At 42.1% G+C, this 13,542-nt stretch overlaps 1 protein-coding gene across 3 annotated transcripts in view; it reads left to right on the top strand.

The window, feature by feature from the left end:
• Positions 1–13,542, top strand: part of PALLD (palladin, cytoskeletal associated protein) — a 172,479-nt gene that overhangs the window by 97,841 nt on the left and 61,096 nt on the right. The window contains exon 1 of one of the 3 annotated variants that reach the window (XM_065736210.1): positions 12,939–13,003. The exons of the other annotated variants lie outside the window; for them this stretch is intronic. Within the exon in view, the coding sequence (XP_065592282.1) occupies positions 12,978–13,003 (26 nt within the window). The 5' untranslated portion in view covers positions 12,939–12,977. Of the gene's footprint in view, positions 1–12,938; positions 13,004–13,542 lie in introns of those variants that run through there. 3 annotated transcript variants of the gene reach the window in all.

Genomic DNA, 13,542 nt, shown 5'->3' with positions numbered 1-13,542 from the left:
CATATGCTATGGGTTTGCTTGCTCTTTTGTTTGTTTGTATATTTTGTTTATTTGGAGGTTTCGTTTTGTTTTTCTCTCCTTTTAATCATACTATATGTACTAAATTACTCTGTAAGTGCTTTTAAAATAACTCCTCTGGATAAGTGCATTTGTTGGGCTAGAAAGTAAACCCATAACTCTCCAGTTATTTGTCCTAGTCAGAATAGACAACATAGCACTGATAGCCCTTCAAAAGAGAAAGTAGCAGAGGTTGCTAGCATGTCACCAGTTAATTGAAGCTGTATGTCAGCTCTGCCTGTAGTCCTTATGTTCGCCATTGTTTTAAAGCTGAGTTATAAGTTAATTGGGAGATTAAAAACTAATACAACTGTAAACACAAGATGCCATTCATAAGAATTTGTATGAAACATGTATAAACTTCATGTATTTTTTTTTCAAATGTGAATTAACTTCTTGTATTTGTCATTAATCCCCTTTATTCTCTATCTTCCACACAATCTCATTTGGTTTCCTTGGCACCATTTGAGCAAATGTGAACACAACCTCTTACTTTCAGTTCTCATAGTTTTTACCTCTGATTTGGAACTGGCTTTCTAGGGAAGCCCTCTCTAGAGGTGTATCATAATCCATGCTCTGTGTATGAACCACGTGTTTCTGACTCATTGAAAAAATCTGTCTGGCAAATTGTGATGTCATACTGAACATGGGTAAAGCTGAATTTGAGGTAGGGGAAGGTTTTTATTTGTTTGCTGTTAAATAAAAGAGCTTCTAAAGTGGCCAAATACAGGCATTGCTTAGCATAGAGAAAAATAAAACAGGTGCTTCTGGCACTAGCAAGATCCTCTACCAAATAAATTCATTATCTAGAGAAATGTTCACATGCTGGAACATTCTTAGGATGTAAGAAGAATCTTCCTTTTTTATTAAATTCTATTTGAAAACTTTACTTTCAAAGGTACCTCAATCTTCTTTGTATAAATCATTTTTAAAAATGCTTGTGATCAGGTGGTTAGTGTGGATTATTTCAGCACAAATAGAATATTTTGCCAAGCTGTAAGCAGCTTGTTTCAGACTCTTGCAGCACTGTGCTGCTGCTGTCTCAAATAAAAGGCGATGGGTACTTGGAAGTAGAATACTGCTGCTAATCATGGAGAATACCATAGTGGGTTTTGCACCGATACCTTTGGTGTAGGTGAGGGCTGTGCAGCCTGTCTCATGTCCCCATATACAGCATTTGCCAATGAAAGTACTTGGTTTTAAACAAAACAAAATAAAATGAACAGGGTGCTCTTAAAAAGCATTTTGATGGTATGCAGTGCTGATACGTTCATGATCTGCTCAGTGATGAGAAACACCGGTCATCAGCTTTTCTGTATGTTTTAGAACAATTGCATTCCTTTTTCTTAAGCAAAAATGTAGCTATCACTGTTATATAAACCTAAACCTTTCTTGAGAAGTCTGGTTCAATTCCCTCACTTCCTGTAGCATGTTAGCTGAAGCTTATTTTAGACTGTTTTCTTTAAAGCTTACAGAAAATGTAAATAAAGCATAAAAATCTTGACTACAAGTCACAGTAAGTCATAGTGCACTTCCACTAGGAGTGCGTTAACCCTAAGATTAGTTATTGCAGATTGCTGTTGAAGTCCTTTCTTTTTTTTTTAACATTCTGTGATGCTTATGGAGAAGGAATTTGATTTCTTATGGGCAGAAGTATGTAACTAGAGCTGACAAAGCTCGTGATTTGGTAATGCAGCATGTATTTCTGAAACCCATCTGGAAAGCAGTCGTCTAATTGCAATTAACAGTAATGTCTTTTACCATTCTGTGTTTGCTCCATTGTGAGAGTAATATATTAGAAAATGTTTTCCAGATCTGAATACAATACAGTGAGGCACATCAGCATATGTATGGTAAGTAGTACTTCCTATTCCCATGAATTTGTGTCCAGCTTTTTATTAAATGAGCACTGTCCTTGTCTGCTGCCATAAATGCAAGTCAAATGTATGACTTCTTACTACTTGTAGCTGCGGTGTATTTCAGAGTAGCTTTTACCTAGGTTTTCCCCAGGATATATTTTAGTACTTGAGCAATGAAGTTTCTGGCGGTACAATTTTGATACAAAAGCACGTGGTTTTCATTCAGATGTATGACATTAATGCAGCTCACTTGGATTTGTAATCAGAAAAGCATGTCTTAAGATTTAATGAAAAGTCATTTCAAGCAGTAAATTAATCTGTGGTACTGAAATATGACTCACCAATAATACTTTCGGTTTCAGTAAAGGATGACATTTCTTTTAGAATCCCACTTAAATATTTAGGTGAGAGAAGCTCTAATTATACTTGAAACACATATATGCATGTAACAGTACAGTAGTTCCAGTATCATAAAGAGCGATTCTGCACAGTTGTGTAAATAATTAATGCTCTGCTGTGAGTTCAGGCATTCAGTGCATGGTGCAGACTTTTTGCTATCAAGTGTCTGTTTTGTTTATCAAGATGAAAATGCTGAGATACATGGATCTTGTGATTCCTTGTCAACATACTTTGATCAGCTCAACTGTATGGATTAATCTTAAAATGGGAAATGCTGTTTTTTGTGTTTGTGGCTGCTTATGGGTACTTGTGCATGCACCATCTGTATCTTTCCGTGAATGGTCTGAGAGAAGTTTGCTGACAGGAGCAATTAGCAAGCGGTACTTGATTACATTTCCTTGTTTTCACTGCGAACATAGACTTCTTTTTAGAGTATCTAAAAATCTCCAGAAAAGGAGAAATGTATTAAGACTACAAGCTATACGGTGGCCGGTATAATTTGTGATATGCAAGTTTGATATGCAAGAAATAGCACATTTAGGCAAATACAGTGCTGGTTGTAACGAATTTTTGGGGAGTTTGAGGGAATGCTTGACTGAGCAGTTGAGTATCTTTTGTGTGAGTAGATAAAATGGAAATTATAATATGGTCTAAAATAAAGAAATCACAATATGTGATGTTTGGGGGAAACAAATTTTGTAAGGAGAGGAAGCACCTCACCAATCTTTTCAAAAATATCCAGCTATGTAGTTAGGTGAAATCTAGTTGATACACTCCAAGGCTTTTCAACCTCTTCCATCTTGTAAGGCTTCTGAAGAAAATAAGCAGCCAAGGGATAAAAGCTCAACAAAATGCATCTTCTTGCCCAATTGAAAATAAGTATTTGAAAGAAAGTAACCTAAAAAATTAGAAATAATCCATTAAATTTTTCAAGAGTGGGAAATAAGCAGCTGAATTCCACACAGAACTGTGCTGAGTCTGGTATTGCTTTATCTTATATGCATATTTTTCCAGATAATTTATACTTAAAATACTTCCATTTTTTAGATGTTTAGGTACTGTAGGTCTGTAAAGAGTCACTTTTATCAGTTAAATTGATATATGTTCTCATACTGTGAAAGGAAGTTTGTTGAACTTATATATTGAAATATGTTACCTGTGTGCGTCTATAATCCAGAATACAGCAAGATGTTAAGTCTGAGATTGTGTTGATGCGTTATGATATTACTAAATGGTTTTGGCTTTACTTTACCATGTCCTTATTCTTAATTTTTTTTGCGAGGGGTCTGGAATTGGAAAGTCAGATGAGTAACTTCTAGGCTGCTGCAAGATTATCCTTTTTGTCTGAGGAGCCTAAGCTGCATGCATTCTTGGAAATTTCCATCTAGCTTTTGTGTGGGCATTGCAAATTCTGCAGAGACGTACTCATTTGCACAAGATAAATGCATCATAAGCAAAAGAACATAGAGTGGTACAGCAAGGGCCAGAGGATGTGTACTTCCACCCTGAGCCTATCCATTCTGGCATCACTCACTGATATAAACTGACCGGGACTGGTCAGAACAGTGTGAGAAGAATCAGTGGTGAGCTGTTAGTCAGCAGCCTGGACACCTGCTGGGGATGATGGAGTTGTTCAGAAATAGGGCTGCTGCAGCCTGCAGGCATGGTGAGGATGAGCTCTAGAAGTTTGTTTTGTTACTTGATGATTGTATGTTCTTATGGCTTTTGCTGAATCTGTTCAAGATTTTTTTATTGAATGTTAGCATTTTTCTTCGTCACTTAGGAATGCTTTAACTTAATTCATCTAGAAACAGTGAACTTGAAACTAGGAGGTTTTTTTTGAGATTAGTTCTTCAAAGTTGTTCCTTTTATCTGTAGACTGCGTATTTTATTTAAGGTTGGTGGGGTTTTTTTGGTGAATTTTAGCATGTCTATGCATGTAACACATGATGTGGTCAATATATTTATTAGCCTGTATTCTTATGAAGCTGTTTATTTAAGTGTTTTTAGAGTTTCTCACAAGAAAGTTGTTCAGGCCTCTACATAGAGTATGTGATGTAAAAATAATGGAGTTGATTTTCTGTGGAGGTGCAAGCACAGCTAGCTCAGTGTGTTGGGAGCCGAAGGAGCATTAGAAGGTGATTGTAGTTGTCCATTTGGACTCTCCCTTTTTTCAGGGATTTGTGGCCAGGAGCAGTCATTATTGCCCAGTACACCAGTGACGTGATACAGTGCTCTCTTTGTTCCTGCGTGCTACTTGTTTTCCACCTCACTCTAACATCCACAGAAGCCTGCAGTAATGGAAGAACAGTTAGCACTTTTTAAAGACCTTTTTTCACAGTTTAATACTGGAAGATGTTATTGAGAACCCCGGGCATGCTCCAGGGCTCTCAAACAGAATCGGGAAGCCTGACTTTTAGCTGCTACTCCTTTAATTTGCTGCAGAATACCATTTCTTGTCGTGCTGCGTCAGGAAGGACTCTCAGACTTGGACTGATTTTGATTCATTACTTCGGGAAGGGTATTCCTTTTAAGGAGTCGCAGCTCAATGATTTCCTTAGTCAGAAATCTCTTTGAATATTCATTTTCAGTTGTCACTGTAGGCGTAGTCAGAAAATACACTCCTGAAATATTATCATATTGGAATGCCTATTGAAAGGAAGAAACGGGATACCTGGAGGCATTTGTTTAAATTCTAACTGTCGCATCACTGCTTGTAGCATCTCAGGATAACAAGATGATATCTGAAAGATGTGAGGAGAGTGCAGTGACCCTGGAAGCGAAGGGGGCCGCGGCCTCGGGCTGCTCCACGGAGCCCCTGCAGGGCCCGGCCCTTACATGGGCACGGCCGCGGCTCGCCTGAGGCCCGGGCGGGGCGGCTGTTGGAGCCGGGCCGCGACCCAGCTGGGATTTCAGGCAGACAAAGAACGGGCCCGGCTACCAAATAAGGAAGTCAGAGCTGGAGGATTTCAGAATAGGAGCGGGGGAAGCGGCTGCTCGCTGCTACGGGGAAAGGCGGGGGTTGGAGCTCGCGAGCTCGTCCTTATCCTTCTGTGATCTCCTGCCAGCAGAGCTGGGGAGCTCTATTTGCCATATTTTGTCGTGTTCCTGAGAGCTCTTTACAGGTTTTGTTTATGTAGGAGGGGTCCTTGGCTGCCCCGTGGTCTTAGCGGCTCGGAGATAGATGGGTCCTTGCAGGAGGGGAAAATCAAAGCAACTGAAAACACACAACCGTTGTAAATAGCACTGGAAAACTTACTGTGATTTTTGATGTAGTGTGTTGTTCTAACTCACACCTACAAGGGCTTATTTGCATCCCTTAGAGACTGACGTGTAGTTGAGAACAGTAGTGGGCAGGGGGGGGGGAGGGGGGTATCCAAATCTTGACAATTCTTATAGAAAATGTTCTCTTAGCTAAATGACCTGGTGGAAAAAATACTTCAGGATGCAAAAATGCAAGCAAAGCTCACATTCTAAACATAGGTATGGAATTCACTCCCTGTGATCCTAAACCCTAGTGATTCAGGACTTTTTATTCCCCCGTCATGGGGCCCAAATTTCAGAGGTTTCATTCCCAGCAGAAGAGACAGAACAACATTTACCTTTTCATCTCCAACTTGCTCAGAAAAGGAAGAATCAACGCAACAAGCTTTCGGTACATCAGGGCACAGCTGTCATCTCTGCTGTCATCTCTGCTCACTGTGATTGCTACAACAGAGAAAACTCAATAGCTGTGGGCTCAGACCTGAGTGACAGCATTTAACACACTAGTCTGCTTTGCACTGGTGTCAAAATGTTTGCAATATAATCTCTCTTAAATTCATAGCCTCCGTAGCAAGCAGTTTTAGCGCTGCGAGTGTGATATCCTGATGAAAAGAAGTAAGCTATGCCTCAGTCTTGAAGCTGTGACAAGATCAGCTCCTGCCTGCTACTGAAAAATGTTCAAAGTATTATGGGTGTAGCCTGACTCAAGAGACACAGCTTCTTCATTTTTCCTGTCAGGCCTGCCAGTCACAGCAACTGTAGGTTACTGAAGTTTAACTAATTGAAAAATGTAACGTGCTCAATGTTAGCACACCAGGAAGCGTTGAAGAAGAGAACGTAGTGCTGAAGTGAGAGCTGGGAACTGGGAATTGGACTTCTGGGTGACATTTTGGTTTCTTTAACACCAGAGACCTGACGTAACCCTTCCAATGCTTTTAGTGTCTGAAATGCAGGCATATCTGTCTTAAATCCACACTGACACTTGCAAATATAACATTAAGATCACATCTGAGAAGTGTTACACTAATTTTTCTGAGAAGTGAAGAAGGAATCATAGATAACACACTAATGAAACCGCAGAGGTTAAGCAAGGTTACTCTACTCTTAATCCCAATGACGTGAGTGAAACGGAGAATATATGACAATTCTCTTCATTGATGAAAATTAGAGAATCTGAAAAGTGCAGTAGAGTGAGGGAGGATGGAAGTGCTAAGAAACGCTGCAAGAGTTGGGAAACAAAAACAGCACAGAGGCATAGCTCAGGAAAGTAAAGAAGCTGGTCTGAAACTTTCTAAATGGTTCTCCTTTGTGGCCCTAAGGAAGCCGGCCGCCTAACAACTTAACTCCTTGCGAGTCTGAGCAGTGAATTGTTTTCCAGATTGTATCTCGTTATCTTTCAAGTAGCTACTTCCAGAGTTCGTCAGCATGCTCAACCAGTAGTTATGCAGGCCAGGAAGCTTTTAAGCATTACTCATGGACAAACAGACATTTGTGGATGCCCAAGTGCCTCTGTACTTTAAAGAAGCCTTTGGGATGCGTAGCCTGTGTAGAGTTTGTTCCTTGCTAATGAGTGACTGTAGAGTAGAGTAAGGGTTGTCTTCTTTCTGTCACAGGGGTTGCACAGTAAGTCTGATCGATATTATCTCAGCAATTTTGTGCCCTGAAGGCCTTTGCAATTTTAGTCCAAAAGATGAAGTAATCACTATTATAGCAAAGATGGCTTCAGCATGAGTCATGCCATCACTGTGTTGCGTTTTAATAGATAGAGGCTTTGCAGTGTGATTTGGTTTCAAACCTCAGCTCTGGCTAGGGTTTCCTCTGTAAAAGTGCAGGATGGTACTGGCAGAATTGGAAGTGATGGACAGTGTTTGCTCAGCTAATGTTTCTTGTAACAAACGTGATATTTTGTTTCCCAGCAGTGCTAAGGAGAACAAAAGCCACAAACAACTTCGTACTTCCAGTTCAGACTTAAGGATTTTGATGACAGGAGATAATATCAAAGTATTACCATTACCAGCTCAGTGCCTGCCAGTGCCAGCTGTGTTAACCACTGCAGGCTGTTTGTAATAGGGATTAAGAAGGCTTTTGAAATACTGCTAAGTGCTTGGGACTTGTACACGTTTGGCTGTTGTCATTTTGGACGTATGATTAGTCTCTTCTGGTTTTTTGGAAAACCTAACTTTGCATTCTGGCCTTGAAATCATCAAACATCCTTTGTATGAGGAAAAACAGGAAGGTTGCTCCACAAACGATTGAATTCAGTCAGCTGTGTATGAATCAGTTTCAATGTTGGTCAACCCTTCCAGTTCCCTTTTCTAGTTCTTTGCAGTCTAATACTGCCATTTCCATCAGTCCCTCACAATGTTTGAACTGTGGTACAATGCAAAACTCCACTGTGGATGGTTGAATACTACCTGTGTTGACTTACAGGCATGACTGTGTTCTTATATTAATGTACCATTTTTAAGACTGTGAGCAAATCTTTTATCACCCATCTTCTCCATGTAGAAAATGACGTTTGAACCTTAATCAAAATTTCCTCCTACATCTAAGAATTCTTGTGTTATATTGTTTTCTTTTTTAAAAGCATTTTCTTTTGATATGAAGGATTTGAGATCTGTCCTTAACTAGCCTGATGAGAAATCGCACTCTCCAGTGTAGCTTTTAATGCATTTGTTATCCACTACTAGAATTCTTAAATTTTTAGTAGGTTAATAAAAGAAATAATGTTGAAATGCTTGGAAATAAGCTTTTGTGAATGAGTGTGTATGCACTGTATTAAATGTACTTCCATCACTGCTGATAAACTGCAAGCAAAAAGATTATTGAAATGCAACGTTATTCTGCAGTACTTTAAGGACTGTCTTGAAGTCCACTGAGAAGTTTTATCTTCATTTGTTTTTTCTCAGATTGCTGGATGTGAATTACTTTGTGTAAGAAAGGTCATTTCCTAAACGCTTCAGGGTTTTTTTTTTCTGACATCATTCTTTTTTATTTTTTAGTTTACATGCTTTAAGCAATGATTTATGCTTTATCATCCTTTTCTCAACCTGTTTCAAAAAGTAACGTAGGAGGAAAAGTGAGTTAACTCAGCATGAGTTTGAGTTTCTCATGCAGCAAATGCTATATCCACATGAACAACAAAAAAAAAGAATTTATTTTACATGAAGTCAGTTACATGAAACATGAATTGTTTAGACTTTCAAGTTAATTGATACAGGTCTATAGATTAAGTACTCAACCATCTGTGTTATAATTTGATGTGAAATGGAAGCAGCTTCAATGGAGTTATGTCAATCTGTCTTTTAATGGAATTATGTAAAGTCACACTTAATTTTTGTGAAGATTCATAAGATTTGAATCCCTCCTGGTTAAAAACAAAAACAAAAAAACAAACACAACTGCTCAGACTTATTCTGTTCAGTCACTTTGGGACTCACCTGTTTTCAGTGCTTTACTAACAGCATTTTCCATTATTTCCATTAGTTCCTAGAAATTAGTAATGAAACATTTAAATATTAGCACTTTGGAGTAGTACATTCTTGTCTTTAATAGGCAAATTAATTTACTTTATTGTAATTTGCAAGTTTTTCTCTACTGTGGATATCTGGAAACTTCTTCAAAGTAGAATTGAACGTTTGTGGTGGAAGAGTGATAGACAAAGTTGTTTACAAGTAGGAATAACAGATTGTACTACCTTTAGCATATGGTTTTATTTCCTTTCTCTTTAGATCTGTCTCCCGTTGTGCCATGTATTTGGTTCCCAGTGACAGTTCATCTGCACTCTCCATCCTCAGTTAGGCTCGTGGAGTCACAGTGAAGCAAGTGTCTCGAGCTAAGTTGGTGTGCACAACTTGTCTTTTTGCTTTCATCTTCTATCCCCATCAAGTGAACGTGAGCATACAGGCATAGAATTCTTTTCCCAAGTGCAACATATGTGCAAAGTATGTGCAGTGTAACAGCTGTGACAGAAGAGACAATATAAGAGAACTCAGGGTTTTTTCAGTATCAACTCAGTCTGTTTATAAGCAAATGCTGAAGGAGAAGGTGCAGAGAGGAGACATGAGGTGCAGTTACTGTTTGCTTTTCTTACTGTATGTCAGTTGTTAGTTCTGTGTTAAATTATCTGCGGCCATTAGCAGCTGAATTGTGTTCTGCTTGGGCAGTGTATGTACCAAAATCATACAGGAGACCTTATTAGTGGTGTGTCATGCTATTTACGTTTTCATCCTACCTCAGTGCTATGTCTGTGAGCTACTTCTCTATACAACTACCTGAAGGGAGGTTGTGGTGAGGTGGGGATCGGCCTCTTCTCCTGTGTGACTAGCAATAGGACGAGAGGGAATGGCTTCACATTGCACCAGGGGAGATTCAGGTTGGACGTTAGGAAAAATCTATCCAAAAGGGTGGTTAGATGGTGGCTCAGACTGCCTGGGGAGGTGGTGGATTCACTGTCCTTGGAGGTTTAAGAGATGCTTAAATGTTGTACGGAGGCACGTGGTTTAGTGCGAAGTATTGGTGATAGCTGGATGGCTTGACTTGGATGATCTTGGAGGTCTTTTCCAACCTTGGTGGTTCTATGATTCTGTGGTTCTACCATCTTTTTCCCCTAGGCATGTACCAGAACTGGAAGCAGAGTATCAGTGCAGTGCCAGTTTTCTCACTGCCAGGTTCTGGCCTGTCATTCTGTTCTAGCCATGGGGAGATGTTTTATTTCTCCCTCTTTTTTTCTAGTTAGCAGTGTGCTTCTGATCTCCCAGGTGCATGCTGGAATGCTCAAGTGTGGTAGAAGTGAGTTCTGAGTCATGAAGAGGGCTAGGTAAAGAGAGGGGTAAAAATGGGCTTAGGGAAGCAAGGGAAGTTTTACTCCTGCTTCCTGCGTTGTTGAACAAGAGCAAGCATAGAGTCTTGCCATCTGGAGAGAAATAACCTCGTGCATTAGTACAAGCTAGGGAATGACCTGCTGGAGAGCTCTGCAGGGAAGGGCTTGGGGGTCCTGGTCAATGACAGGTTGGCCATGAGTCAGCAGTGTGCCCTTGTGGCCCAGAAGGCCAATGGATGCTGGGGTGCATTAACAAGAGCATGGCCAGCAGGTCAAAGGGAGGTGACCCTCCCCCTCTACTTTGCCCTGCTGAGGCCACATTTAGACTACTGCATCAGGTTTTGGGCTCACAAGTTCGAAAAAGTCAGGGATTTCCTACAAGGAGTCTGGTGGAGGACCACAAAGATGATAAAGGGTCTGGTGCACCTCCCGTAAGGGGAAAGGCTATGTATCCAGGGTCTGTGCAGCCAGGGGATAAAAAGACTGAGGGGGATCTGATAATTGTTTATAAACATCTACAGGAAGGTGGGATGTAAATCACAGAACTGGAGGGGTTGGAAGGGACCTCTAGGGATCATTTAAACCAACCCTCCTGCCCAGGCAGCTCCGTAGACCAGGTGGATGAGACCAGGCTCGCGATTGGACGAGGAGCAATGGTGTGAAACTTGAACGTAGGAAGTTTTGTGCTAACAGGCAGAAGAACTTTTTTACATTAAGGCTGGCTGAGTGCTGGAACAGGCTGCCCAGAGAGAGAGGTTGTGGTGTCTCTTTGCATGAAGATATTCAAGACCCATCTGGATGCTTACCAATGTGACCTGTTGTAGGGGAAATACCTGCGTTTACCGGGGGATTGGACTCGTTCTCTTGATGTTCCTTCCAACCCCTGCATTTCAGTGACGGCTCTCTGTAGATTGAACTGTCTCTGACCTTGCTCATCTTGACTGCTCGCATTGGTTGGAGAACAGTAGCCATGATGATGCTCTTGTGTGAGTCCGACGGATTCCAGGCACCCAGAGCTGGGTGCACAGTTTGGAAAACAGAGCAGAACAAAGGAAGAAAGGCACTTATAATCTTTTAACTATTGTCTAAAATACTTAATATGTTTCTGTTCATATGCTTTGTGACTGTCCATATAAAAGAAAATCCAAGCAATACCACTGATCACCACACTGGATTAAGCATGGATTTAAGGATAGAAATTTTCTGCATGGATTTATTGAATGTGCCTGGCTTGATTTGAGTGCATGTGTATGTAGATCTTGTTGATGATCTGTTGTACTCTTCACTTCCCCACAAAACCCACGTTGCCATGTTATCTGAATCCAGCCCAAGTGGATTCAAATAGAAATCTATTCTTAAGTCCTTATGTGCCTGTGGGGAACAAGGCACCAAAGGATCTGGCTCCAAATGATGCCTTTAGGGAAGCGTGTGGTAGCAATTAGCATCTCGGAAATGAGTGATTGGCACTTTGGGTCGGTTTGTGTCATTAGACTGCAAAATGGTTTCATAGCTCGCGGTATGTGTTCTCTGAGCTCTGATGCTGTTCTCTGACTGGTGAGACGACACAGAAGATAGTAAGATAGGCGTCTAAAATGTAATAGAGTGCTGTGGGTTTTCTGAGGAAACAAGTTCTGAATGCAGTTGGACTGGAAAACCCAGGAGCTGATAGTCACGAGTGGTGGTACAAGTGATATTTTAGAACATAAGGTATTTAAAACATGATAAGATAGATTTGAGATGTAGCCTCCAAGGTCCTATGTTACAGTGTCGTCATTGTGCCACGCAGACAGAAGTGGTGTGGGAACCCGGGGATTTCTCCTCGACAGAGAAACTGCCCCGAGCTTTGGGGCGAACCTTGGTGTCGCTACGTGGGGCGTCCCAGAGCGCCTGGTGATCCCGGTTCCGAGTTCCTGGAGGATGCAAAACGAGCTGTCCGGCGCCTGAGCCTTTTTATTCCGGCAGCACGCAGCTCCGCCGTCGGTGATTCGCTGCGAGAAAGCCGCCGTTCCCAGCAGCCCGGCAACGCCTCTCGCTCTCATCGGGCGGCCCGGGGCGGTGCACGACTCTTATCGTGAAGCAGCCGGGGCGGGAAGCTCGGCAGTGGCTCAGCGGCTGCAGCGCGCTGCCCGCCCGCCCTATATAGCGCCGTTACCTGCGGCGCGCTGCGCCCCGGCCCGCGGAGCCGCGCCGGGCGATGAGTGAGCTGAGCGCCGGAGCTGCGCAGGTGAGGCGGGGCGGGCCGGAGCGCGGTGCCGAGCGCGTTGTCCCGTGCTGCTCTTTGCATGGCTCTCTCTGGCCCCTTTCAACAATAGCCGTAGCCGCGGTCTCGGCGCTTCGCTTGCCGTCCTCGGCCGCCTGCTGAGCGTTGCCCGTGCGGAAGGGATGCTCCGCGGATGAGGCTTGCTGCTGAAGTTTGCTCAGTCCTGTTAGCGCCGAGATGAGAGCGCTCTGCGGAAGCTCCAGCGGCTTTCTTGGTCGGAGGCCGGTGGAAACGGGGTTGGCCGGGTGAGGAGGGCTCGGTGCTATGAGAAATCGTCCGCGGCTCGTTGCCAAAATGACCCGAATTAACCCTGAAAATGCCGGGCTTCGTCCTGTGGAATTCGTGAGTTGGTGAGGAAGACATATTTGGTGCCTTAGCAGAGCCGTACTCGCGCAGCTGGCTTTGTGCTCCGTGTTTATAACCGAGCGCTGCGAGGAATTCCGTGTTACCTAGTAACTTTGACTTGTAACACCAACCGCTGTGGAGGGTTTTTTTAATATATATATATAAGTTGTTATTACTTACTTCACTTTTTAAGTTCGCAGCAGGCGTTTGTTTGAGTTTTAGTAGTGAAGAGGAAAAAAAAAGTAAGTTTCCTGGCAGCAGGCGTATAATTAGTAAGAAGGCTGGGGAAAGTAAGGCTGGCCTTTCTTATAATGATGTGCTTACTGGAACTTGGAAAGCAGAGAAATGCACTGGCTATCAAAAGAGAAACCCCTGTCTGCTGTTGGAACGCTTGGATCAGCTTTATATTAAGGAATAGGGTAGTGCAGAACATACATCTAAAAATAGGTGTGGGCGCATTCTGTGTTTCACTGGGCTCTGAGGTCAAGAAACCTTTTTTTTCCATGGTATTCTGTGGCAGTATTGAACTGAAACTA

This window comes from Cyrtonyx montezumae, unplaced genomic scaffold, assembly GCF_038088225.1.
Source record: "Cyrtonyx montezumae isolate F1298 unplaced genomic scaffold, pur_monq_1.0 scaffold_2, whole genome shotgun sequence".
NCBI lineage: Eukaryota > Metazoa > Chordata > Aves > Galliformes > Odontophoridae > Cyrtonyx > Cyrtonyx montezumae.
Note: the sequence above shows the minus strand (reverse complement) of the source record. Positions and strands in the feature narration are given on the sequence as shown.